Raw genomic sequence first — 25,405 nt, forward strand, 5'->3', positions numbered from 1 at the left:
ATTTAATTTCCTTATTGGTTTTATAATTACTAAATTATTTATTATTAATTAAAAATATTAATTATTACTTTTTATTGAAAGAGTAGTGTATATAATAATCAACCCCTGAATCTACTAGTTAATAACCCTAGATCATCCACTGAATGAGCAGATGAAATACGTAAGTAGCCATTTGAAAACATATGACAAAAACCACATTGATGAATATAAGACAAAAGTCTGCCCAAGTGATTATATCTTCCCTGGCCTCATTCCTGTAGTAGTTTTGGCTGGAGAACTTTCTAAGTAATATAAAAAAAATTGCTTCTCCTTTGAATCGTAAGTGTGATGGTTTGTTGGTGGCAAAAAAAGGTGAATAAAGTAACTTGTGAAAAATCTTCATAGATAAAACTTTATCCATATACTTGTTATTTTTTTACTTTAAAAATGCTGTGTAGATTTAAATATTATTTTAGAAGATATGAAAAATATAAGTGATAATAATTGCCAGTAAATTATTTTTGTCACATTTTAAAAGATGATTTCTAAAAACAATTTTGTTAAGCATGTATTTATTAAAGAAGTAGTAGACTTTAACATATAATGAAATGTTTTTTTCTTTTATAACAAACCAGAATTAATTTTTAAGGAGCTCTGTACTATATACGCGTGTCAACATTCAGTGGTTCTCTTGTACTATGCCCAGTGTGACTAGAATTATTTCATTTAATAATTCAGAAATATTTATGTATCTGTAGAAAAGGTTATTTTCCTTTTTCTTTTCTTTAAGCCATCTACTTTGTGTGCTTTAAAAAACTTATGACCTGTGGACGTAATATATGTCTTTCCCTACCCTATTCCCTCCAGAGTCCTTCTATAAAAACACTTTAGATATTCCTATTCCTTGCTACTGTTTCCTAAGTACTGATGTCTCAGTACTTCAACAAAAGATGATACATTTGAATTGTCCATTTTTATTGACCTTTTAAGGTAAAACAAATATTTTTAATCTGTTGTTTATATATGTATATATTAATATTGGTTCAACATTATTTTTTAAAAACAGCTGTTTTAATGAAGGAAGCAAAAGTTGTAATTAAAAAATATTGAGGCGTAGGTTACAATTTGATGAAAAAAATAAGCTTCTTTAAAAAATCACACATGCAATAGTAATAAGTCTATGACATGTATATAATATCTATGATATGTAAATTATGGAAAATATAGGCAGAGCTTTTATGGATGACTCTTTAGAAGATTAGTATAACATGTTTTAGTCAATTGTCTATGAAATTATATTTATAAGTATTCAAAGCAACTTTTCATTTTAAAATATGAAATCATCAGTATTCATCAATAAGTATTTATTAAGATAAGAAAGAATATGTAGTCAGACCTTATTAATTGTGAGTATTTAAGGTAGGCCAATTAGAATTAGTGAAACCTGTTAGTCTTACTTTTCCTAAAAATATTTCCCCCAGTAATCTAATTAAATAAATGGAAAAAGAAAAAAATCAGGAAACAGTTAAAAATTTTAAATAATTTATGTGAAACTATTTTAGGACCTAAAGAATGTTAGAAAAAATGTGCTATTTTCTGATTCATAATGGTTAGCTATATAATATTTGATAAAATATGAAACTTCAAATGTACAAGTCTTTACTACCTCACTAAAATCTGTCTACTATTTGAAAAAGTTTGAGGATGGGGCATATGTGCATGGGGCATAAGACAGACGTTTTGTAACAAGTCAGAGGGAAAGAATGCATGTTAAAATTTTGTGAGACATGCAGCATTCCTTTCTTCATAATCATTTTAAGTGTCAAAGTTGAACAACATACTTCACTTACAAATGAACAACTTTTCATAAGTTTACCTATACCCATCAGTTTTTTTTTGTTTATACATATGTACAGCCACTTACCTGCTGGGGGAAAAAACAACAGTTATGCTGTGTTCTTTAAAAAATTAAGTTGTGTTATATCCAAATACATGTAGTAACTTGAACTGCTAACAAAATTCTGCAAAATAAAGGCGCCTTGTCATCTATCCTAAAATTAAAATTTACTTGAAATTACACATTTTGTAATGTGTAAAGTCCTTTAAGACATGTCCTTTGGATAAGTTAAAGTAGCTCTTTCTTTTTCCAAAGAGCAAAAGTAACCTTATTGTCATCATTACAAAGTGATGAGTTCACATTTATGAGATTTTACTGTATTGGATTATTAGAAATGGTTCTCATTTGTAACCATCATGGTGCATTCTCCTTTAATAGTCATAATTAATTTTGGTTGCTTTTGTATTTTAGGAGGTTCAGGACCATCATCATCCATAGCCATAGCTGGCACCAACCAACCTGCCATCACAAAGACAACATCTGTTCTTCAAGATGGTGTTATAGTTACCACTGCCGCAGGAAACCCACTGCAGAGTCAGCTGCCCATTGGGAGTGATTTTCCTTTTGTTGGCCAGGAGCATGCACTTCATTTTCCACAAAACAGCCCTTCGAACAACAATCTTCCGCACCCTTTGAACCCCAGCCTCCTCAGTTCTCTACCTATCTCTCTTCCAGTGAATCAACAGCATCTCCTAAACCAGAATCTATTAAATATCCTGCAGCCTTCAGCAGGAGAAGGCAAGTCTGAGGTCAACCTCAACCCTTTAGGTTTTCTCAACCCGAATGTAAACGCTGCTTTAGCTTTTCTCTCCGCTGACGTGGACGGGCAGGTATTGCAACCTGTTCATTTTCAGCTCTTAGCCGCCCTGCTTCAGAACCAAGCCCAAGCAGCTGCCATGCTTCCCCTGCCATCTTTCAATTTGACCATCTCAGATCTGTTGCAACAGCAAAATAACCCTTTACCCTCATTAACACAGATGACAACCCCACCAGACCATTTGCCAAGCAGTCAGTCAGACAGCAACAGAGCTGAGACCCTTTTAACCAACCCCTTGGGGAACCCTTTACCAAGCTTTTCAGGCAGTGACACTACTTCTAATCCCCTGCTCCTCCCTGCTGTCACTGGGGCCTCAGGATTAATGGCCTTGAATCCCCAGCTGTTGGGAGGTGTCCTGAACTCGGCATCGGGCAACACCGCTAATCATCCAGAGGTTTCCATAGCAACCTCCTCCCAGGCAACCACTACCACAACCACTACATCATCAGCAGTGGCAGCACTGACTGTCTCAACACTTGGTGGGACAGCAGTGGTGTCAATGGCAGAAACATTGCTGAACATATCTAATAATGCTGGGAATACACCTGGTCCAACTAAACTCAACAGTAATTCTGTGGTGCCACAGCTACTTAACCCTCTACTGGGGACGGGTCTGCTTGGTAAGTTAAATGTTTTCACAGATTTTTACAAAAGAGATTTTTTTTTAATTCTACTTTTTTCCTTTTTAAAAACTCCATTTTGTCACACTAGTGTAAGTCATGCTTTTGTTTTGTCACAGATAGCTTACAGACTAAAAACTAAAACACACAAGTGTAATTGTGCACATTTTAAAATGACTTTTTCCCCCTCCCTAATTCCAGCTATATTTAAATATCATTTTTAATTTGTTTTCTTTTGTCCAGTAATTCTAATACCACCTAAATATAATACTCCCATGATTCGATACTTAGATAACTATTGTTTTCAAATACTAAGACACAGGTGCATTTTAACAACCAGCCTTTAATTTTACTTGTATTTATTGTGGCATCACAGGGTTAGTACGAGTCCTGCACTTTGGACCAGGACAGTTTGAAGGCATGTTTGTCCAAAGGAACCTAAAATAAGTAAAATTTAAGTGTGCAGCCTGCAAAATCACATATAAAGCACTTAACATACAAACTTGTACAAGGTAACAGTTAACTGCCCCAATAGATGTTGCCACTAGCCTTCCTCAGACATCTTTTTCGTGTGTTAATTATGTTTTTAAAAAAAAATTATTCATGTAGGTACATCCCTACACAAAAAAAGAAGTGTTAGCAGATAGATTCAGATTTCTAGACATGCATTTTGCATTTAGTTAGAGTAATCTGTTTTTGACATTAAAATCATCTTCATTGAGTCTACTTGTTGAATGAGCTAAAAAGCGTTACAGGGTCAATATTTTTTTAAGATTGGATCTCCCTATCTCATCCAAGGTAGAAGTCACATTATTGATCAGCATGGGAGCTTTGACCTGTTCTATTTCCAGCCCACTACTGTCCCCTCTCTCCAACCTATCACCCTCAGTCTCCCCAGTAGCTAGGCTTATAAGCATATGCTGCCAAGCTCAGCTGAAATCAATATGTTTCAAGCTATAGGAGAATTCCTAAAACCTTGACCTCAGAATCATTGTACATGTATCAATTTTAAATTAGGTTAATTTAGGTTATTAAAAGTAAGTTTAATAATAGATTTATAGTTTCATGAGCAGTCATCTTTTTTATTACAGTATGCTATGGAAATGCTTATTTTATTCCACAAATTAAAAATAATAAATTAACTTTTTAAAAAAAGTAAATGTACTTGCTAAGTTATCCCTACCTGATTACATAATAAATTTTAAATATATAATCATGAAGAAAAGTTTTTTTTTCCTACTATCTCACTTTAAAATATTTTTAGGTGATAACTTTTTTACTTTTCCTACCCAAAATGCAGATTTCTAAATTGTTTGTTTAATTTTGTTTGGCATCAACTAAAGATTGGGGCTTTACCAATGAACTTGATAGGTAAAAGATATTACACAGGTGCATTTTCAAGTGAGGACAAATTGACATGCAGCTTAATATTTTCATAGTTCAATTGACATGCAGCTTAATGTTTTAATAGTTTCTAAAAGCTTTTAAATACAACATCAGAAATTTTAAGGAAGTTTTTAAAATAGTTTTAGTAAAACAGTCCCTTCAGATTTTTACAAGTTTTGGTCAAATGGAAGATTAAAAGCAAGGGTGATCAGAAGTGGTGCCTATAAGATGTGAATAACATGTGCAGTTATCCCTTAAATCTTTCTGAGAGTTGAGAGAGGGAAAAAAGAAATGATTGCCTGTGTAATTCCAGCATTTAGTATTTGATTCAGGAATGGCTCTGGTCTCAAACATAAGCTTGAGAACTTTTCCATAAATCCTGTTGACTCACATTTTTGTGTTTTTGAAACTACAGGTGACATGTCGTCAATAAACAGTACTTTGAATAACCATCAACTGACTCATCTACAGTCACTATTAAACAGCAATCAGATGTTTCCTTCAAATCAGCAACAGCAGCAACTTCTCCACGGGTACCAGAACCTTCAGACGTTTCAAGGACAGCCCACAATTCCTGGTCCAGGCAACAGCTCAAATCCAATGGCTTGTCTTTTTCAAAACTTTCAGGTACTTTCTAGTTATTTTCCTGATACTTGATAACAATACTAGTACAGTTGTGGGGGTGGTAGTGGGGAATCATAGTAGTAAGAGTGGTAATAGTAGTAGCAGTAATAAAATTTGTTAACCCATATTTTATAGGGTTTTTCAGATTATAAAATCCTTTCCTTACAACAGCCCTGAGAATAGGCTACACACGTTTTATGTTCCTCATTTTGCCAAGCCAAAAACTGAAATTCAGAATGGTTGAATAATTTGCTCAAAGTCTAGTGAATATCAGAGCTAGGTCTTGAACTTTAAGCCCTGTAGACTGAACTAGACTGTGCTGCCTTTCCTTCCTAGATAATTATAGTAAGAAACAATGTCTGTGATCAAACATTGAAATGTATTACTTCCTTTTATTAGAATTATTTTTGTAATCTTCTGAGACCTGTTAGTAACTGTAATAAGACACTGATATGCCATTATAAAGTATGCTAATAAGGAAATATTTGTGATCAAAGTGGATAATGTTAGCATTAGAAAAAATAAAATCAAAATATTTGGAAACATTTAATTAAATAAAGAATTGGGTTGTAAATAAAAAGAAGAATCACAGCTTATAAATATTTCAGCCTCTTTTCCGTGTTGGGGAAGAGGACAAGAAATCTAAATTCACAGAGGAATATCCATAATGGGTTTTTATAAAGTTGGAAAAATGTCTTGTCCTTAACCCTCCCTCATTCCCTCACCTCCCAACAGCCTTAAGTATTGTAGGCCATTGTGTAGCCCTAAAACATAGTTGTGAACCTGGCCTGCCTTCACCCCAAAGGTAAGTAGGAGGAGCAGTCCACTGATTGGTCTCCAAATTCTGCATTAACTAGTTCTCTACACCAACTAGTGTAGAGGGTAGTACACAACTTAGGTGTGTTGTCCATAAAGCAAAACAGGAAAACTTAATTGTTTTAGGTTCCAGGGAGCATCAGCTGTAGGGGAAAAGTTAGAATGAATAGAAAAGTTTTATCTTAAATGATAGAAAGGTTTTGTATTAATTGGATTATCAGGTTTTTTCCCTAAGTTTGTAAAATCAGGTCCTTGATCTGATTTTTTTTAATAAATATTTTTTAAAAGTTATCTTTTCTTATGCTTTCCTTATAACTTCTTAACTTGGCACAAGAAATTGATGACAATAAATCAGTGGTAATACAGGGTTGATAACACACTTCTTTAAAACTTGTCACCTCTGTTATAGAACAATTAGGAAAATTGTTAAGAGTATTTCACATTATTTCTATCTAAAAACTTCAGAACTGCAAATGATATAACATTTCACTGTTTAATAAAAGATGATCTAACATTCATTTATTCTAGAAAAACTAGACATTTTAATGAATTAACATTTGTTTCAAATTGCCCGGTCCCTTTTTGAATCTGAACAATGCTGACTTTTTGTTCTTTCCCTCTTAAAACCATTGATCAAAAAGTACATGACAGTGTTTTTAGGGCAATCACTTACAAACATTTTGTATTTATTTCCCTCCAAGTTGATTGCTATAGAGCTGTTAGTCAGAACTAAAACATTAACATTCCTAAAAATAAAATAAAAAACCCTGACCTTTCTTACTGTAATACCTGCCCCATAATAACAAAATATTATCTTACACCTTTCTATGTTGTCATTGTTTCATTTTTTTGAATCTCCTTATTATCTCTGTATTTCCTTCATTTTAACATCCTTATTATCAATTAAAATGTGACAATGTAATTTCTCTCAGTGAGGACCCTAGTGTTTCTCTCTCACTGTTTCTTTTGTGCATTTTTTTAAGGTGAGAATGCAGGAAGATGCAGCTCTCCTGAACAAAAGAATGAGCACTCAAAGTGGTCTGACAGCACTTCCTGAGAATTCTAACACTCCACTTCCTCCTTTCCAAGATACAGCTTGCGAGTTGCAACAGAGGACTGAGCCAACACTGGGACAGCAAGCAAAGGCTAGCCTCAGTGTGGCTGGTCAGGGGGATGCTTCAGTAGATGCAATTTACAAAGCTGTTGTAGATGCTGCAAGCAAAGGAATGCAGGTTGTCATCACCACTGCAGTCAGCAGTACAACTCAGATGAGCCCCATTCCAGCTCTGAGTGCCATGAGTGCCTTCACTGCCTCAATTGGTGACCCACTGAATCTCTCTAGTGCTGTCAGTGCAGTAATTCATGGAAGAAACATTAGTGGTGCAGATCACGACAATAGGCTAAGGAATGTAAGAGGGGCTCGCCTCCCAAAAAATCTGGAACATGGGAAGAATGCAAGCGAGGGAGATGGATTTGAGTATTTCAAATCAGCAGGTTGCAACACACCTAAAAAACTGTGGGAAGGAGAGCAAAGTCCTAGTGGAGAGATAAACAGATGGAAGTGTGAGGAATTTTTAGATCACTCAACCCATATCCACAGTAGTCCCTGTCATGAAAGGCCCAATAATGTCTCCACACTGCCATTACTTCCAGGAGAACAGCATCCAATTCTGTTACCACAAAGAAACTGTCAAGGGGATAAAATGTTGGAGGAAAATTTCAGGTATAACAACTACAAAAGAACTATGATGAGTTTTAAGGAGAGACTGGAGAACACTGTGGAAAGATGTGCACATATTAATGGAAACAGGCCTCAACAGAGCAGAGGGTTTGGAGAATTGCTGAGTGCTTCAAAGCAAGACCTAGTCATGGAGGAGCAATCTCCAAGTTCCTCAAATAGCCTGGAAAGTTCTCTAGTTAAAGACTATCTCCATTTTAATGGAGATTTTAATGCCAAAAGCATTAATGGGTGTGTGCCTAGCCCTTCAGACGCTAAAAGCATTAGTAGTGAAGATGACCTAAGGAACCCAGAGTCCCCTTCTTCAAATGAGTTAATACATTATAGACCAAGGACGTTTAATGTTGGCGACTTGGTCTGGGGCCAAATCAAAGGACTAACTTCATGGCCTGGCAAATTAGTACGAGAAGAAGAAGTTCACAGTTCATGTCAACAAAACACTGAGGAAGGGAAGGTATATCAATCTATGTTATACTTATTTTCAGTGCCAGCCTTGTTTATCAATCAGCTGTTGCTTGATGTCACTGTTATGATTGGTTTTATAATGGTTGAAATTGTGTTTCTTCTTAACTCGTTGCTGTCCCACAAAATTGGAGTATAAATGAAGAGATGATTGTAGTTACCAAAATGACGAGTGTCATTTTAATAAATAATGTCTGTAGAGCTGAGGAGGTTCAAGGGGCCTCCTATCATAGATCCTAATTACTAAGTTGTTGCCAAGTATGCCCACTTCTTCTACATCCACCTAACCCTGGGTGTCATGCAAAGAGACTAGAGGAAAAGTAGGTTTTAATGGTAGTAAATGGCAAAAAGGATTGAGCAGCTATTGGAGACCTAAAGTATTCTGCCCTCCCCAGTTTCATGAGGGGTCAACTTTATTGCCAATTGAGAGTGCCTTTCCATTTATATCTAGCTTGATATTAGAGCAGCAGAGAGGAGTTAAATAACATCATTATTATATACTGGAAGTATTTTCTATGTTCTGAATGATGTCTCTTTATAGGAAAAATCCTAGCCCTTCCTAACATATGGAAGTATTTAGGGGTATAGTCTGGTTCTGATTAACTCAGCACAATCATATAAATTAAATAAAACTTTTTCCTGAAACTACTGTTCAGTTTAGAAAAAATTAGTATGAAACCTCAAACCTTTTTTTTCCACATGTGAAAGCATTGATTCAATTTGTAAAGTTTAAAAAGAAGCTTAAAAACTGGTAGAAAAATGCATTTCTCACTAGAAACAGATAATGGTACAGGTGCCACGTGTATGGTGGGAAAATATATAATTTTGGGTCTCTAAATCTTGCAAGAAGTTCTTATGGAGATAAAAACAATTTGTATTATATCTTTTCTTTAATTCATAGTATAAAACTGATTCAACCTAGCTCAGACTTATGATTCACTTAGATTTGGTGGCAGGAAACCAGAAATATTTCATCCTCACAATAAGCAGTCTGTCTTTCTCCAAAATCCTGACAAATAGTTAAATGTTTTGTATGTAATAGCTAACTAATATACACCTATAAGGACATCGTGTGGTAATGATGGCTCTGGCTTTGGTAAAGAAGATAATTCAACATCTCTTCTATTTGCAAAACATGTTACTCTCCAGTCCTTCTGAGACCAGAGACATCCATTCTTTCATTTGATAAACCCAAACATTTTTATTCTCCAATCTGTACGGTAAATGGAGGCAACTTAAAAAGGCTTTTGTCATACAAATAGAACCACTACACACAAAAGATTTAGAACAGAACATTTTGCTTCGTATGACAAGTCTTTCATATACATGTATGACTTCAGAAAAAAAAATAATTAAATATTAGAGCATTTGCTCTCCCCTTGAAACCCGTTCTTTCAGTTATAGATGTGTAGTTTAAACAATGTTCTTTCTTCTCCACAAAATAAAGGTTTTTATTTTTTAATGTATTTCACAGCAGACATTGGCCCTGGCCCACAGATTGACTTGAATTTACAAACTTATAGCCAGATTTGAACTCTTTGCAGGTGTTAAGGGAAATGAACCTTCCAGGGACATAATCTATTAAACTAAAAAAGAAAAAAATCAGTTGATAAATGGTGTTCTATAAATGGAATCATGTTAGTGAGCAACTATTACTAACTCAATCTATACTAATGCTAGGATAATATTGCCTTCATAAAATACTTTAATAACTAATTATTACAATATTTAGTCATTTGTTTTTTGTAATAAATACATTCCTGAAAAAAAATGTGTAACTATAGTGTTTAGAAATTTTTAAAATTCTTTTAATTTACATTACATTTTTGAGACGGATTCCCAAGGAAAAACTTTTTGTCTCAGTATGATAAAAATATAGCAAGCATTTTTAAAGCACTTACTTAGAGGCAACTGGTGGCACAGGGGATCGAGTGGTAAGCCTGGAATCAGGAAGTCCTGAGTTCAGATCCAGCCTCAGCCACTTACTAATTGTGTGATCCTTGGCAAATCACTTAACCTCTGTTTGTCTCAGTTTCTAAAGACATAAAATGTGGGTAATAGGAGCACCTCCCTCCCAGGGTTTTTGTGAGAATCAAATGAGATAATATTTATTTTAAAAGCACCTAATGGTACCTGGCAAGTAGTAGGCTGTATATAAATACTTATTCTCTTCCCTTCCCTGCCATTTAAAAGAAAACTGTAATTTTATCCCAAATACTCATAATTTAAATAAAATATTTTGCCATTATTAAAAGAGCAGGATGAAGCACTTTACAGTGCTCAAAGGTACCATGCTTTTTAAGAATAAGATATTCACAAGCATGCTCCTCACTTTTGCAGGTTAAAAAAAAAGCATTACACCCCAAACAGCATTCAGTAAGTTTACTTCATTTTGTCTTTGGACTTATAACCATTGCTGCTTCCTATAAAATCAGTAGTAAAAACGCTTACCTTCAAACTTGCCAGTTGTCACTTCCCACTTTTTACCAGAAGGCTAAGTAAAGTGATCCTTATTGAGGTTGACGATAACCCTTTTCAAAGTTCCTCTAACTAGGTCTAAAACTTTTAAAGCAATAAACCTCAACAGTCATGAGAATAGTAATAGTTAGGAATAAAACACTCTATTATAAAGTACCCCAAAACTTCTCACCCATGACTTTAAGTGTGTAAATGCTGGTCTAGAGAGAAAAATTTAAGGTTTTATGGTGAAAAATCATTCTATTATGTACCTGTTTCTGTGTTTTTATGACCAGATACATCCAATATTCTCATTCCACTGGTTAACAGATACTTCTTGAATATTTAAGATGTACTGAGAACTCTGTTAGGTATTATAGGAATTTTCTTTCCAAGGCTTCAACCCATGTTAATAATGCTTTGCTGATGAGATACAATTATAATCAAACTAGAAATTTTAAATAGCAGTTGTGTTCACAAGTCCCTGTCATAATCAGAAGGACTGACTTCTAGTCTTAGCGTCACAAATTTTACAGGATTTATAACTGAAACAACATTTCATTTTGGTAAGATGTATATCTATATTACTTGAATACTTGTATAGTGTTAAATATTCTTAAAGTTTAACATATATTTTCAAGTGTTATATAGGAATAGCTTAGGGTTTTTTGAAAAGAAATTTAGTTGGTAACATTGAAATATTGTGTTGATGCTTTATGAAAAACTCTTATAAGGCTAGAGTGAAGAAAATTATAAAGGACTATGGATTACTAAGAATACTTTTTTCTCATCTGAACTTGTGATTTCTTTTCAATCCCCTTCTTTCCAGCAATACAAATATGTAACTTGACATCTTAGAGAATTGCCTAGGGTACTGAGAGGTTGAGTTTTGCCTCTAGTCATGCAGTTAGGTTTGTTCAAAGTAGTACTTGTACTCTTCTGTATTTTTCTGATTCAAAGGTTCCTGCTGTGCCACACTGACCTTAAGAATCACTCAGACTCCATCTACTCTTATCTCTAGCAGGCTTTCATATAGCTGAAGCACCATAAAAATGTTAGCTATTATTATTTCCTGATACCTACAAAAAGAGAGAGAGAGAAAGATAGAACTATATCCATGAGTCTTCCAAATACCACTGAATAGAACAAAATGTCTTAGCAATTAAAATTGCTAGTTGATACCTGAAGAGCATTACAACTACTCTCTCTCAGTACTTCTCCATATTTTCAAATTATATTTGGTAGTCTCAGATCTGTCTAAGGGAGGATGCCAGTCTTCTTTGCTTGCACTCAGATACTGAGATCACTATACTACATTATGGACAGCATTAGATTTTAATGTTTAATGTAGTAGAATCATTGTTTTCCTTCACATTGAGCTTTTAGAATCCATCATGTTTCTTAGGCTATGGATTTTGAAGTATCGCTTTATCATGTTTTACTATTAGACTGTATTTATTGTACAACAAAATCCATAACCTGGTAACGTTAAATTTGTGATGGTTTGACTTTTACTTTTGCAGTATCTTAATGAAGGGTTTGTTAGGTAATTTAGGCATAAAAAGATTATAGAGCATATATTTAACCTAAGTGAGTTAAGAATAAACTTTTTAAGAACTTCAGCGCATTATACAAGTTGGGAGAATGAATTACAACTGGATCTTCCATATTCATACGATACTCTTCTTGGAAATAATCATAGCAGTTGTTTTAATTTGCTGAGTACATTTAAGAGATTTTTTTAATGATTTCTTTTAATATATTCTAAAATCAAATTTTCTATTAATTCCGATTGGCCTTCCCCATATTTATTTTGCATTATTGGAGTTTTACTATATTCGTATTTATTTATATAAAACATTGTTAGCTAATTGAAACCTCATTGGATGTAACTTGACATCACAGAATTGTAGAATTTGAGAGCTTCGTTTTGCAAAGGAGAGGGGTAAGGCCTAAACAGGGGAGTGAGTCACATACAGTCAATGGCCAAGCCAATGCTAGAACCCAGGCATTTTGATTCCCAAGCGATTGCTCCTACAACTACCCTAGATTGCATTTCACTGACTCTTTACTAAAAAGTTTTTCTCTTTAGTTTTGAGTTTGTGACCAACTGCTTACTGGGAACGACTTGCTACTTATTCTGAAATAGACGCGTTAGGTGTCAGATCTGTTTTTTCAGAGCTTTGTACTGCTTTACAGACAGGAGTTAATTATAAAAGCCAAGATGAGGGCCAACATCTTGCTAGAATATAGAATCATGGGCAGGTGTACACAATTCCAGACTTGGTTACCCAAGTGATACTTTGAGGGAAAAGTTTGATCATCTCTGGTACATGGCATGTGTAATATCCTATGTGTCTGATTTAGGACAAAATAACTGATAAAACTCTGTTATTCATCTCTGGTACATGGCATGTGTAATCTCCTATGTGTCTGATTTAGGACGAAATAACTGGTAAAACTCTGTTATTTTTTGTGTGATTCATATAGTTTATTATAATACCTGTTCTCGTTTTTCTAAAAAAAAAAAGTCATGCTCAACCGCCAACTTGAGGCCCTTCAGGCTACATTATTTAACATTTAAAGATTATTTCACTTTAGTACTTGCAAAGATACACAATTTAATCAATGTGGGTGCTTCTTCCTCACCTTAGGTGATGTTCATGAGATGCTGTGGCCAAAGAGAAAGTAGCCACCTGTTGACACACCTTTTGGTGATGTTATTCTCTGAACTTAGCTGAAATAGTCATTATGTTACAGACATACAATCTATTGCTTAGCCCACATTTGGCACCTTTGCCATTTAGTAGAGCTTAGACTTCCCTGGCATGGTTTTTTGAGAAGCCAGTGTCACCTTCATACAACAATGAAGCTTCAGAATAGAGGATGAGTGGAGAATAGTGTTGCTTAACAAATAATTATTTTTAAAATTAATTTTTTGCCTTCTCCACAAGAATAATTTTTTTTTTACTATTTTGTGTAGGCTTTTTGGTCCTAAAGTTACTCTTAAATTGATCTGATGCATATTTCTATGAAAGCCACAATTGAACAAAACAAGTGGAGATAGGAGAATTAGAGGTTGAGATTGAGCAGTGTGCTAATTGTTTATTTGGAATGAAATTTGGACTGGTTATCTGGTTGGACTATCAAAGACAACTAACCAGTACTGTGAAATATGATGCTTTGCATGTATTTGTAATAGTGCTTGAAATTAGTCATCTGCCTTAAAATGTTCATCTTCTTTAGTCCTTTCTCCTTGTGTACTATATTGTTTCCAAAGTTAAAACTCATGATTATTTTTTGCTAGACAGAGATTGGACTACCAATAGTGTTCACAATTCTAGATAAACATTGTCTCATCATAATTAAAGCCCATAGTGAAGTGGTTTTCTGCCCTGTTTTTAACCAATTCACAGTCTCTTGTGTTGACAATATAGAGAGTATAATGTGTAAGAATTCAACTGACCTCATTCAAGGACTGAGTCACTTTAAAAATTGAGATAGAGATGTTAAGTATGAAAGTTGTACAATGAAGTAATGGTCCAAGATTATGATTTATACAACATTTTTGCTATGTCTTAATTACTGATAATTTCTTTATTAACACATCTGTGTTGAAAGATAGTGTTTTCTTGGTGTGTGTATGAAAAAAATTTACATGTGTTTATGTGTATATAATTTATTTTTTCCCTGTCATCAAGTTATCTCTGAATTCAAAGATTAAGTAGACTTTTTGGAGTAATATTGCATCAACTAGCAGTGAAAACCCAGGTTTCCTATAATTTGGATATAACTTTCATTTTAAGGGGCTATATTCAGAATGTAAGTACAACAGGATCTCCTTGAAGAGGAGATAATCAAGGAAAAAGACTAGGGTGGAAAGTCTAGATTTGGTTATCAAAGGGTAATAGCAAAATTAAAAGAAAAGAAAATTGAGAAAAGATAGAAAAGATTTTAAAAGTGAAAGGCAAGATATCACTGAACCTGATAAAGACTAGAAGATTTATTGTACTCAGCTGAAGAGTTAGCACTCATTGACAGTCATTTTTGAGGCAGATCAAAAAAAATGAATGCACATCACTGCCTGTATGGTTTGTGTTACCCAACACACAATAATGAACACATGTATATTTATATATAGAATTTATTCATGGATACAAACAAATGGAATCAATGTTTGAGGCAAATGCATAATTTTGTTAGATATGGTTATTTGGCAGTCTTTAATCTCTAGGAAGATGAATTGAGATGTACATTTCATCTGTTTTTAAAGGTCTAGCATGAGATTTTTCTTTGTCACTTTAAGATTAGATTTAAACCAATCTCGTAAAAGGTAAAGTCTTTCATTAGAGCCAACTGTCTATACAGGTGCATAGTTATTTGTAAGTATTAAACACAAAATATCAGAATTAACAATGCTGGCTCAAATGTAAAAGTCTGAATTAGTTAAGTTATTTTAGGTGGATATGATTAATGATATGATAGTTCTCTGCTTCATTTCTTACCCAGCCTTAATCGTTGAATGGGCATTGCCTCAATCAAACTGAGACCTGTTAAGGACTTTAGCTTAAATTAAAAAAAAAAAATCTTAGCTTCAAAAGGCCAAGGTCTCCCACTGCATCCAGGGCCATCTCCAGTTGTCCTAATCTATATCCTGCCATTGAACCCAGGTGGCTCTGAAGGAGAAAGTGAGGCTGGTGACTTTGTACAGCCTCTCCCTCAATTAAATCCAATTCATTTGCATGTCATGGCATCACCTCCCTTATGTCATGGTCCTCTTTGAAAACAAAGGACAAACAATAGCAACATTAGTTCATATTATTTTTCCCATTTAAGCCCTGTAAGCAAACATAAAGTCACATATAAATGGCAGATATTTGAATACCCAAAAAAAGATTCATATACATTTCAGAAGAAAATAAAAATTAGTCTTTCCTGGATGTTTAATCATTGGAGAGGCTGGGGTGAAAAACTTAACTGGGGAGCTAGGGTCTGGAATAGGGAGGGACAGTGAGAAGATGAACTAGGCCTAAAAATATTGCCAAAAGGTAAGAAATGTTGAGGCGAGCTCATTAACCGCTGCAACGTACTCAGAACTAGTCTAGAGTCAAGTGCAATGAAGAAGGAGAATTGGACATGTAGCTTTTATGGATATAGTACTAACGGCATTGGTTAACAATGGTCCCAGTCAATAGAAGGAAAGGAAGACTAGAGGAAAATCTGGTTTTTGTGACGTAGTTGATGATAAGAAAGGAGAGTTTCTGCTGCCACCTGGCTGGAACTAAGGAGTTATTTCTAATTAACTCTTCTTAGGTAGTAAAAGTCTGATCAGTTGCCCAATACCTGTTCTTCTAGTTAAGGTTTTGTGAAAGTATTTGCTTCCTAAGAGTTTTGCTTGTTAAGCTTTGACTACTTAATGTTACATTGATGTGTTTTATGTCAAAAGACTTTTTTTTTCCTGATACACTGGACTAAGGAGTTTTTAAAAAATAATGTTCAGGCTTTCTTTTAAATATCACAGTTTCTGTTTTTTTTAATAAGTATCTAAGTTTATTTTGCCTTTTTCTGGGGTCAATTAATTAAATATATTTAGAAACTTTTCCAGGTATATTAATGTTTTCCCATGTAAAAGTACAGTATTTAATACATGGTCTCTTGCAATCTAGTTAGAAGATAAGATATCTTTTAAAATGATGCCTAATAGTATTTACCTCCTAAAATGAAAAGATATTCTTATTCCTGAAGTGAGTCCTGGTTTGTATTCTTCTTAGATTCAAGGAACCGCAGCATTATTGGTACAATTCCTTTTAACGATTAAACATTGCCATCAGATTATTTGTGATCTTTAAACGAAATGTTCATTGTGACAATGTGCAAAAGTTGCATATAAATCAAGAAACTGTGATCAGGAATATGGTGTTCAGAAGATCACCAATAATTGTTCAAAAGCTATACGCAGAGCTTGATTTGTATGATGTATTTTTGTTTATCATTAGTCAAAAGCTTTAGAAAATAAACTCAAATAAATTATTACCCTTCATCCTTGTAAAATATAGAATGACCCAGTTGACTTCAGTGATTTCATCCCAGTATATCCTTTAAATTTGAAGTCTAATATGATTACTTTCATTTACTGTTACTTGTATTGCTTCAAAGAATTGAGTAGATCTGTTCCCTTTTTTATGCTATATGCTACAATTGCACCAGTAATTTCTAAAGCATTCATTTTAATCAAATACAGAAGTACACATACACACATACACACATACATGTGCCCCTTGAAGGCAGGGACTGTTTTGTTTGTATCCCTAGCGCCTAGAGTATTGCTTTGCACATAGTTGACACTTAATAAATATTTGTTTAATTAAATTTGTTGACATAAATATCTGTGTTCTGGTTGTACATGGTTGTGTCAGTTAGACAAGGCAACGCTTCCATACATTCTAAAAGAATGTCAGAGCTGAAAAAAAGACCATCAAGCTCATCTAATGCAACCCTTTATTTTACAGATAAAACAACCAAGCCCTAATTTTTCAGTGACTTGTCTTTGGTTACACAGATTTCTCATTGTTCTCAGTGTTTCTGCTTCCCCATTCTTTCTCTTTCTGTCCTTCCTTCCTAATCTGCTGTTTTGAGTCTGTCATGGGATGAAAAATCAGAGAAGCAAATTTATTGGAATGGCACCTAAAATAAGAGTAAAATAGATTGTAAGTCAAGTGTATGCACTTGAGTGCATGGACTTTTTGACTCCAAGTTGGACTACTTCCTTCCTGGATCTTATCCAAGTGCCAAATGGTTTCGTATTCAGAAGCAATGACATGTGAGAATAGAACATTTAAACTTCAACCAAGTAGATAACAATCTATTTGCCAAAGATTTTGCTGTTATTTAATTGGATCAGTTTCTCAGTGGTGGCCTTTCTGAAACTGTTAGAATATATTTAAACATGAAGAGTTCTTTGTCATCCAGGCATTAATTGCTAAAGCTTGGTGGGTGAGGCAGCTTCAACTGCCTTCGAAATACTCCTATAAATATGAGAAATCTTTGGGGGTCTTTTGAGATAAAATATGGACATTTTAAATTGAGAAACATCTCCCACTTTTTCTACATCTTTATGGTAGAAGTTCTCAAACTTTCATCTCAGGATCCCTTTATACTCTTAAAAATTAATGAGTTTTTCTTTTGTTTATTGTTGATAGGTTTAAATGAATTAATATTTTCAAAATTATTAGTTTTAATTCTGTTGATATTTACCATATTTAAAATTAAAACTGATGGTTTTGACATTTATTAATTTATTTAAAATAATAGTAAACCTATTATATATTAACATAAATAATGTTTTTTGTGAAAAATGATTATTTTCCAAAACAAAATTTAGTGAGAATAATGGCTGTTGTTTTGCCTATTTTTGCAAATCTCTTTAATGTCTGGACTAACAGAAAACTGGTAGGTTTCATATCTGCTTCTGTGTTCATTATGTTGTTCTGGTTAAAGTATGTGAAGAAAATCTGGCCTCACACAAATCTGTTGTTGGAAAAGGGAGGAGTATTTTTTTAAGTAAATAGCATGTTAGTATTGTTATAAAAAGGTTTCTTTTTGCAGAGCTCCCCCCTCAAAAGGTCTCAGCCCGGCAGTCTTCAGGCCACTCTTTGAGAACTACCATTTTAGAAAAAGTGCCAGAGGTATTCACTACAATCTCCTAAAAGTCCAGAACCTTTCCTAAAGTTTCTCATTGTATCTGTTTTCAAGAGATCATATAAGGAGCTGTGGTGGTTTTAAGTATCTCATTTTGTGGGTCATTTAAGAAACTAAAAAATAATGTTTGTCATAACCAGTTTTCTGTTTATTTAGTCCATGCTGTCACATCCCCACCAAATTAAGGCCAACAGCCTACAGAAATACTGTTTATAAGCAAAAACTCACCATATGTCATGCTGTCTACACTTTGTCCCAGTTTATCAGTAATGTAGATTGCAACTAGATTTTAAGCCCCTTGAGGATAAGTTCCATATCTTTGTATCCCTGGGGCCTTCTATTTGTTGTCGTTAACCAAAAAAAAGAAGCAAATGGGCAAAGACAAGAAGGAGCTCTGCTTGGCATCATTTGACAAATTACAGGTTTCCCTCTGAAACGTATCATTTTCTAAGTATTACAGCTTATACTTATCTTCTCTTTGCAGTTTCATGTCCAGATGTTCTTTCATTTCAGTCATTGTTCATACTTGGAGTCACCGAAGCAGGAATCTCGTGGTTGAACGCTAACAGCAGTGTTTTACAGTACCTTGTGGGTGAAAGACCTGCGTGTTCAGCAGTAAAGTAAAAGCAGTGCTTGATAATTGCAGGTCTGGGTAATGTGGTTTGGTCTTCATACCTTCACTTAGGTGGAGCCCGAGAAGTTGAAGACACTAACAGAAGGTTTAGAAGCCTACAGTCGAGCCCGGAAGAGGAACAGAAAGTAAGCACGATTGTTTCCACTTTTCAGAAATATTATTTGCTGATCCTTTTCCAAATATATAATGAAATGCCACCAAGTTTACCAGTGTTATAGTATGCATGCTTTCTTTGAAGAATGTCAGGTAGTACTGTAGGCAAACATCATTAGCCGTTAAATGTGTTATCTTCTCATCCTAACAGTTTGTGTTTATAATTATGTGGGGTATTTCTCCTGATTAGCTAGTGGGGAAAGAAAAGAAGTTTATATGTAAATGTAAATTGTAATGTAAATTAACAAGTCAGTATATATTGAGAGATAAAGTTCCCCAAAATAGAATGTGTAGAATTATAAACAAACTTGGAGGCTAGTGAGTTATAAGTGTACTAATAAACATTTGTGGTTTTCACATGGTTTAATGTTTTAATAACTTTCATTGGTGGTATTGTTATTAACAGCAGCAAAAATAATTGTAGAAAGATGAATCTCAAATGTTTTCTGGACATTTATATCCTGAGTTAATTATTGCAGCAGAAGTAGAATGCTTGGGGCACAATCTATACTTTGGCATAACGGAGTTTTTGGATTGTGTATAGTTACTGATTTAATATTAATGTTAAGAATAAAGTATCATGAACAAGTGCTTGGCACAGTAGATAGAGCCCTGGACTTGGAATCAAGAAGACCTGAGTTCCTGCTTCAGACACTTACAATCTGTATGACGATGGACAGATCATTTAGCCTTTCTCATCTCAGTTTCATCATCTGTAAAATGGAGATAATCAGTCCCTATTTTACAGGGTTGTCATGAGGATCAAATGAGATAATGTATGTAAATATCTTTACAAACCTGAAGGTACCACGTAAATGTTACATATTATTATTGTTATTGTTATTATTAATTTAGATGTTGCCTAACCAATTTTGTAAAACAAAGCTAGCATACCTCATTAGTTGTTAGCAAACACCTAAAAATAACACAATGATTCACATTCAGCTGTGATAATACAGACTAATTTTCCAAAAACATACACACTGCAGAATCTTACTGTCATGATTTTAAAATGTTAGTAGAGTAAGTTTATCAGATTTTCCAAAGTGGAAGTCTAGTGTCTGGATATTTATGTTGTATGTAAATGTCCATGTTCCATTTCTACTGCTACCCCCCTGGAAAAGTTTGGTCCTTTTTCTGACAGGATCCTTTAAGTACCTTATATCTTGGTCCTATACTGCTGCTTCCTCCCCGTCCACTTCAGGAACATTGGGACTACATCATCGACTTGTCACTCTCTCCTCCTTGTGCTTAGCCCTGCCCAGCCCTGACCTTCCTGAAAGCTCTCTCCCCTAGTCAGGCCTGTTGCAGCTACTTCTACTCTGGTATCACCTCTAATTAGGGCCCCTGCTTTGCCAAAAATTTTCTCTTCTTCTATTTTCTGATTAAACCGTGGTATGTTCAATGTCTCAGACCACTGGGGCCCCAGTGGTGATGCCTCTGAGCTTCTCCACACCTTTAGAGAGGGTAGATGCTCCCATAGTGATACAATGACATGGTGCAGTGGAAAGATCACAGAATTTAGAGTCAGAGAATATGGATCCAAATCCTGGCTTTGCTACTTACCATCTGTATGACTTTAGGAAAATTGCCTCCCTTATCTGTGCCTCGGTTTGTTCACATGTAAATTTAGGCTGTTGGTCTATATGGCTGGCCTCTGAGATCTCTTCTAGCACAAAATCTGTGGTATTATGAGCCTTCTGGATCTAAATTTATGGTCTCATGAACTAGTCATTATTTACTAATTATTGTAAAGGAACACTAGTAATAGAAAAAAATTATAACTGGGTTCTCTAGAGATTGGAAAAACCCTATTGCCCCTAATAGGGGCAGACTCTGAGGAAAGTGTCTGAAGGTAGAATTCTTAGCAATAGGAAGACCTGGAACTGGACCACCACCTCAGGATTTCCCCCAGGTTATAAAGCACCAGGATACCTTCTATACCTTAATCAGTTCCATATAGATGAAGGTTCTCTCATCCCTACAAGCTAGTTCAAAGCTTGAAAACTAGTTCCCCAGAATGGTGGCATGATTAGTCAATAAGCATTTATTAAGCCTTTCTATTTTTAAGCATTCTGCTAAGCACCAGAGATTCCAAGAAGTGCAAAAATAGTCTCTGCCCTCAAGAAGCTTACGTTTAATGGGGGAAACAGCATGTAAATGACCAGGTACATACAAGATATATGCAGAGCAAAGGAAGACTACGTAGTCTAAGCGGGGGAAAAACCCTCCCTAGCACCTAGGGAGACTGAGAAGAGCCTCTGGCAGAAGTGGCTAATAATGTCTGTAATCAGTTGAACTGATTCTAGTAGGAAACTGGAGAGAACTAAGAGGCAGAAGAGAAAAGAGTGAGCATTCCAGACATGGGGGAGATCCAGGACAACATTACAGAGACTAGAGATGAAGTTAGAGATAGGATGAACAAGAAGCCAGTGTAGCCGAATTGAGCTCATGAAGAGGAGTACAGTGTAAAAAGACTGGGCAGGGGTGAAGGAGGTAGGAAGGGGCCAAGTTATGAAGAGCTTTAAATGCCAAACAGAAGACTTTATGCTTGATCCTGTAGGTACTCAGTTGAGAGTCACTGAAGTTCATTGAGTTTGGGGTATCCGGCGATGATGTGGACAAAGCTACTCTTCAGAAAAGATTGCTTTCTCAGCTAAATGGAGGCTGGATTAGAGCAGAAAGAGACTTGAAGCAGGGGAACTGATTAGAAGATTGTTATAATAGTCCAGTGAAAAACTGGTGGGGGTCTGAACTAGGATGGCAGCTCTGTGAGGGAGAGATGGGAGCAAAGGAAACTCAGAGAGAGCAGACAGACAGGAGAAGCAGGAGGAAACACTGTCACAAGAACCTAGAGAGGAGAAGGTACCCAGGAGGAGAAACTGAAATGCCATAGAAGTCAAGAAGGATAAGGATTAAGAAAGGGCCATTAGATCTGGTATTTAAGATGTGACAGCTAAGTGGGTTACATTTCACCTCTTCCTCAGGATTCTCTAGTAGCATAGGGGGAGTTAGAGTGTCTAAGCTGTCTGCCATTGTCTCCAGCACCCATCAGTGCTATTCCTCCAATCGTAGAAGGGTCCCTGTACCCCATTTCTATTTAACCACTTAATAAATTAGCTTTTACAAAGGAATATTTGCTAAAAAGGAATAATAGGAGCAAATATACAAATGTACCTTCCCCCCAGCATCTGAATAGGAAAAGGGAATTAGAATTAGGTTCATAGCTTAGTTTCCAAGTCAATGAGCACAATCTCAAGTTACAAATCCAAAGCTCCTCCTAGGCTTGACTTCTAAGCATTCTGGCTTCTTAGAGCTCCCCACTGGGCTAGCTGCAACATCCAGCCTGGAATTCTGGCTCCAAGATTACTAGGTTCAATGGAGATTTTACCTTTGAAAACCTAGATCTGAAAAGTTCATACAATACAAACAAACAAACAAACCAAAAAACCCAAGTCCACTTCTCAGTAAAAGAGAGTAGGAAAAGGTAACCTTTCCTCTTTCACCAATTCATTTGTTTGTTTGTATTGTATGAACTTTTCAGTGAATGATCTCAGACTTTATCCTTTCTAGATGCCACTGGAGAAAAAGTGAGTATCCCAGCCTGGCAATTTTTAAAGATGCAGCCCCTTCTGAGTTCCACCTATGTGGTAGGAAAGTTAAGAGTATCTTCTCCCTAGAAGCACATTCCTGGCATTTCATGGGGTCACTGCCTTTATTTGTAGGTGATCAAAGCAAAGCTAGTTACAAAGAGATCATTGGTAACTTCAAAGAGGGCAGTTTTAGTTGAATGAGATTGGTAACCATATTATAAAGGGTGTAAGAGAAGTGAGAGGAAAGGAAATAGAGGCATTGAGTATAGATGGCTTTTTCAGTGAGTTTGACCATGAAAAGAAAAAGAGATATAGACTAACTAGTGGGGATAGGATACGGTGAGAAGTTTTTAAGGAATGGGAAAACATGAGGGTCTTCAATAGTTTTTACACAAGGGGAATGTATTTGAAATTATGAGCTTAGGACACTAAGGCACACCCCTTATCTTGGATAGACTATCTCTTTAAAAAGCATAAGCAGCTAGCAGATCAATCAATTGGTATCTCCAATGCAATATCGAATATTTTTTCAAGTAGGTTATTTTTATGGGCCACATATAGGTTGCAAAATAGATTTCATAAAGACATAAAAAATAAATAATTTGGTTAGTTATCTGCTGTATTCTGACTAAAGTGGCATTTTCTGTTCAGAGCTGATGAAAATGGCAAATCTTAAGAAATTAATATAATAGTTGGGCAAAAAAGAAAAAATTGTCGAACATCTGTAACACAGTTTTGCAAAGAGATATTAATTATAGAACATTCATTGAACAAATATTTTCATGTAAAAACTCCTCGTGATGTCTTCAGTATTTCACTGCAGGACACATTGTCTAATGTGCTGACTTTAACTGTCCAAAAAAAATAGTTGATAGTACAAGAATGAAATAAATACTTCCAGAATTTTTTTCATACACACACACACACACACACACACACACACACACACACACAGACTGGGTTTCTTTTGCTAATATATACATATCTCTATATACACATATGTATATAGAGATATGTATACATATCTATATATATATACACACTGTTTTTCTCTTATTGATTATGTAAATGGAAGTATCTAGAAAGGAGAAATTTTCTCTTGAAACTGTAGATATTCAATAAACGTGAGGGTAGGTAAAGAGGTGCCCCAGAGTAGTAAAATGTAAAACAAATGTAGTTGTCTTGAAGTTCCTGGTGTACCTGTAGTTTCCTCAAAATGTCATTTGACCTTGGCAAAGCAAAGCATTAGAAATTTTTAAAATTTGAGATTATAATGTATCTATTATTAACTAATATATACATATGTTTGCATCTCCTGGACACAGTAAACGAATTCTTTTTTACACATTAATTCATTTTTTTAATTAAAAATTAAAATAATAATAATAGCTTTTATTTTCTTTTTTAATTTTCTACCACTTTAAGATCTGTTACAAATAGTCAGCTTTTAATTTGCAAAATAAGTCTACCATCCAGATATCTCATTAAGAATGTGGATACTTAATGAGTTAAATAGTTAATTTCCTAATTAGTCAACCGTTGACTCTTTTCTACAATTCATGTATGTTTATATTTAGGAAGTATTTTAGAATCATAAAGTCATGGATTTTATAGCTGAAAGGGGCTTTTTAGATTAGTTAGTCTAATCCCTCAATTTTATAGATGAGAAAACTGAGTTCCTGAGAAGTAAAGTAATTTGCCCAAAGTCTGACAGCTAAATTGTGGCAGAAATTACATTAGAAGCCAGGCCTTCTGAGGCCTTTTATTCAAGAAAGAAGCACCATGGTAGAATGGAAAAACCATGGGATTTGGAATCAAAGGAATTTGGTCCATAGACCAGCTCTGCTATAAGCTAGCTGTGTAACTTTTAATAATTCACTTTACCTCCTACAGCCTCAGTTTCCTCATCTGTAAAATAAGAGCAGTAGATCTGGAAGATTTCTAACCCTGTCATCATATGACTGCCAGTTTTTCCTACTACTTCTGCTTCTGTTTGTAGCCTAAGTCCAGTACTGGCGCAAACCAAGTACAAACAATGAAATAGATCATTGTTTCATTGCAAAATCAGCAACTGATAGTTCAGAATATAAAATTTGTTTAGATGTGCCTACTTTCACCGATGAATCCAGTCAACAGCCAAGGGTTCTTCCTAATCAAATTCCACTTCTGTTTGTTTAGTTCTGCATAAAGTAGTCATTGAGATTCTAAAGTCATTTGGTATAAGGCAGTATGTAATTTCTCTCCCCATTCCTTGCTCCTAATACAATTCACAAATCTATACCTGATTTCTTTATTAGCAGAGATAAGAATGTGTGACAGCATATGCAATGAGAATGAAAGATGGCAATTATCTCTATTAATAATTAGAAACATGATTATGTGAAAATGCCTAGTGGTTAATCAAGTAGATTTTAGAGTGTCCATTAGTAAAAATGTTTATTATTAAATGTCAGCAGGGAACAGAAAATAGCAGAAGATGCTCTCCAGGGAGGCCGTCTGGGTTTCAGAGCTGAATTTTTACTAATCCTTTA

At 34.9% G+C, this 25,405-nt stretch overlaps 1 protein-coding gene across 2 annotated transcripts in view; it reads left to right on the top strand.

The window, feature by feature from the left end:
- The window catches only part of MBD5 (methyl-CpG binding domain protein 5), a 442,356-nt gene that overhangs the window by 402,723 nt on the left and 14,228 nt on the right, over positions 1–25,405 (top strand). The window contains exons 11-14 of one of the 2 annotated variants that reach the window (XM_020984741.2): positions 2,288–3,313; positions 5,115–5,326; positions 7,123–8,331; positions 19,180–19,253. In XM_020984741.2, coding sequence (XP_020840400.1) covers positions 2,288–3,313; positions 5,115–5,326; positions 7,123–8,331; positions 19,180–19,253 — 2,521 coding nt within the window. The remainder of the gene's footprint in view (positions 1–2,287; positions 3,314–5,114; positions 5,327–7,122; positions 8,332–19,179; positions 19,254–25,405) is intronic. The other variant, XM_020984744.2, reaches the window with a different exon arrangement.

This window comes from Phascolarctos cinereus, unplaced genomic scaffold (genome assembly GCF_003287225.1).
Source record: "Phascolarctos cinereus isolate Bilbo 61053 unplaced genomic scaffold, phaCin_HiC Scaffold_726;HRSCAF=1367, whole genome shotgun sequence".
Taxonomy (NCBI): domain Eukaryota; kingdom Metazoa; phylum Chordata; class Mammalia; order Diprotodontia; family Phascolarctidae; genus Phascolarctos; species Phascolarctos cinereus.